The 3,588-nt window shown below is 31.5% G+C and overlaps 1 protein-coding gene across 2 annotated transcripts in view; it reads right to left on the bottom strand.

Annotated features, from left to right (window-relative positions):
- The window catches only part of LOC107449664 (blastula protease 10), a 124,262-nt gene that overhangs the window by 95,551 nt on the left and 25,123 nt on the right, over window positions 1-3,588 (bottom strand). The window contains exon 14 of one of the 2 annotated variants that reach the window (XM_043056261.2): window positions 2,020-2,310. The exons of the other annotated variant lie outside the window; for it this stretch is intronic. Within the exon in view, the coding sequence (XP_042912195.1) occupies window positions 2,184-2,310 (127 nt within the window). The 3' untranslated portion in view covers window positions 2,020-2,183. Of the gene's footprint in view, window positions 1-2,019; window positions 2,311-3,588 lie in introns of those variants that run through there. 2 annotated transcript variants of the gene reach the window in all.

Genomic DNA, 3,588 nt, shown 5'->3' with positions numbered 1-3,588 from the left:
AACGTCGCAGGTTGCGAAGTTTAACTTCTCCCTCGCGGAGGGACTCCATGCACTATTTTTTTTTTACTTCCCTTTTTTATTTTTGTAATAATTAACTGTTCTGTGATGAAAAGTTAAGTAAATATTAGTAGTTTAGTATAGTTTGAAATATGTTGATTTTAACTCTGTTAAAAGATGCATACACCCACTAAAATAATGAATGGTGTTTACCGTATTGAAATAATATTCTGACATATTTACTAATTTAATTCCCTTTAATTGATAAGATCTTCTATTTTCAATCGACTCTACTCTCCATTTAATTTGAATAATATTGCCCATTTCGCTGTACATGTTTATTAATAATTTATTTAAACAAATATTTTTTACAAACATTTCTCACTTGCAATAATTTAAGCTTTCCATATTTTTGTTAATAATTGTCTTTAAATATATAGGACCTATAGGCAACCACAAATAACACAGGTTATCCGGTGCAATAAAATTATGATGGCTTCTCTCCCGTATGTGGAGAAACACAAAAAGTATTGTAGCTAAAATCACTCTTTCAAAAATCCTATGGGATGTCCAATTTCATGGGTAGACAACGCTGTGAAAAAGCTGGACTAGTTGCCATGGATAGGAAATGTTGGAAATTGCCGTAGCTGAAACGGCCAAGGGCTGTTGTGCTCATAAAGAAGAATTGTCTTTCAAATTCTAAATTAATCTGCTAACTACAGATAATTAAAGCATCGTCATTTGGCATTATAACAGCAGACCAGTTTTCAAGGTTTATAGCATCCTTAAAACATTTAAAATTTCGCATTCGTGATTCTGACTTGTAAATTTCATTGGTATGTGTTTCACTTTTTGCTCTCTGATTAAAAATTAAACGGAAGAAGGCAAATTATGTTAATTCTTATCTACTATACTTAAAATAGAAATATATTTTTTATTTCATCAGCAACAATTTTATCTTGGGGCCCCAGTTGGGCTCATAATGGGTCCTATATGAAAATACTCCGAAAGACCAATATTGGAATGTCTAGATTTTTCATTATTGGTCCTATATAGGGACTATATTAGCTGAATAATGAATATAAAATATCGGGAGAATCTGGCAGTTCTATGTAGGTCCGATATTGGTTGTAAGGTGGCTGTAAACGAGTGAGTCGTACAATTCTATATAGGGTAATATCTTAAAATATCGATCCTTTGAACCCTTATTGAGCCAAGATTCGTGAATACTAGTCCAATGAGAGTCCAAATTATTTTGCTGCTAGGGATCATTTTATTTCTTCATCGAATTTTATTGAATAGTAAAAACCTCATTATCAAAGAATTGAAGGTATTTTCATCTATTGAGGCTTACAAGACTTACTTTTTAATAAATGAAAAATATTGGTTTAGTTTTTTAAAATTGCGTTTATAACCCCTTTACTCGAGCAAGCGTTTAGTTTGTATATTATAAAATAACAATCATGCATACATTTCATCCTTGGAAACTTAAACCAAATTGAATATTCATGTCTTAAATTTTAAGTATGTCTAAAAATTTTAACAAATTTTTTGAAGACAATTTAAATGAAAAATGAGTCAATCATTCGATGCAAACTCAAAACTAAAGCATTTAAAAAAATGTGTGCTGCGTCTTTAACTTATTACATGCTGTGAGAGATGGTGTTTACATTAACTGTGGCTTACAAGAGCTTAGTTCTCAAATATTTTTAATTAAAAAAATTTTCTTCGACTTTTGGAGATGCATTAACACAAGTATAATTTTAGTTTGCATTATACTATAAAAAAATATTTCATATACTTTTTATTTTTCAGGCTCTAACACATGTTTCCTCCCTTAAAACTGAAACCAATTTGCGCATTCACATCTTATAACTAAAATGTGTCGAAATTTAAATTTAAAACAAGACAAAAAATTTTACATTACCATATATATATATATATATATATATATTGTATACTGCTAAAATTTGTTAAATAGTGAAATGTACTGAATGATATGGAAAATAAAGATGAAACAAATATGAGGAATGCATTTATTAATGATATGACATTTATGCTAGTTTGATGTGCTATAAATAATTGTGAATAGACATGCAGTTTAAGATGTATTTGAGCACTTTATATGACTTGTGACATATTGTACTTTATGTACACGATGACTATTTTCAACATATTTCTTTTTATTAAACAAATCGTACTTTGGCTCTCAGTCCTTTTCCTTCCATTTCATCATCTGCAGCTATTAGAATAATGAATGTTCCTCCCCGAGATGTCATTTTGGTACCTGGTTCTATGTCTGTTCCACAGTAGCTGAAAGTAATTATTAGAATTTTATTATTATTTTTTTAATATCAAGTAAAGGGAGGATAAGTAGACGTCAGGTATTGTATTGTGAAGCAGGATGAATGTGGATTAATTAGCCGCTTCTGGTATGCAGCAACTTGTAAATGAAGTACTGTTAAGTTGCACAAAACACAAAGCTTTATTGTTGCAGGAGTAATTTTAAATCCTAGCGTAGGTTTCACACTTAGCGCAACTTTGAAAAACATCGCAAATGACGCTTGTCGCCAAACTGTTGCCAATGCCGAAACGACTTTCTCACGCTTGTTGCTAAGAACTAGCGTGGAAAAAAATATAGAAAATAGTAACTTGAAAATGGCAAGTACATAAACATACCTTGAAAAAAAGCTTATAAATAAAAGAAAAGCAGTTACCCACTGATTCTCGCCAAATCTACAACTATAGATTGCTGACTTTATCACCTTCAAAACATTACTAATCTCGCCAAATCCGCCGTATAAAACCACCGTTTTTTAAAACGCAATAAAATTTCCCGGGTTGTCTTATATTTGGAGAAACACTTTGGGTTATCGCCAAGTTAGTCGCTGTGATGGGTGATGTTTAATTTATGACAACCCGAGTATTTTACTGTACCTGTTTTAATTACGTTTTTGTGTTTATATATATTTTTGTAATGTTTATGTATATTTTTTTATGTGTTTTAATTATATTTTATTGAATTTTGTTTTCGGTGATATTTTGTTGACAAGTAAGCATGAGTGCCGAAAAAAATAAATAAAAGGATCCGAGCGTTATCGCCCGCCAAGCGCCGTGTGAAGCGTGGAGATGGCGAGTTCGTATCCTGGTCGTAACCCTGGATGTATTTGTTAGGTCCGCTTATAAATTGTTCTATCTATCCTTCTACATGACGAAGGGTCCCCCTGCTCGCTAACGCTCGCCAACCTCCGAGAATTGCTACGCAATCCTATGTGGTTCACGCCTTGAACCATGGCGCGCTGCGCTCGCTCGCCAATGAACACAATGTTCTAGCACAAAGAAAATAAATATTATCATCTAAGACATAGTATTTTATCATCAAAGACATAGTATTTTATCATCAAAGACATAGTATTGTACTTATGTAGATGAATTCTACCAATGTTCTTATTGGCTTTTAAAAAAGTATATTAGCTATTTAGATTGTACATGGTGAAAAAATCAAAACATTAGCTAAATAAGAAACATATTAGCAAAATAAATTATCAAATATTGCTTCACTAATATTCTGCATTTTAAAGCGTGAAAATT

Source organism: Parasteatoda tepidariorum, chromosome 2 (genome assembly GCF_043381705.1).
Source record: "Parasteatoda tepidariorum isolate YZ-2023 chromosome 2, CAS_Ptep_4.0, whole genome shotgun sequence".
Taxonomy (NCBI): domain Eukaryota; kingdom Metazoa; phylum Arthropoda; class Arachnida; order Araneae; family Theridiidae; genus Parasteatoda; species Parasteatoda tepidariorum.
Note: the sequence above shows the minus strand (reverse complement) of the source record. Positions and strands in the feature narration are given on the sequence as shown.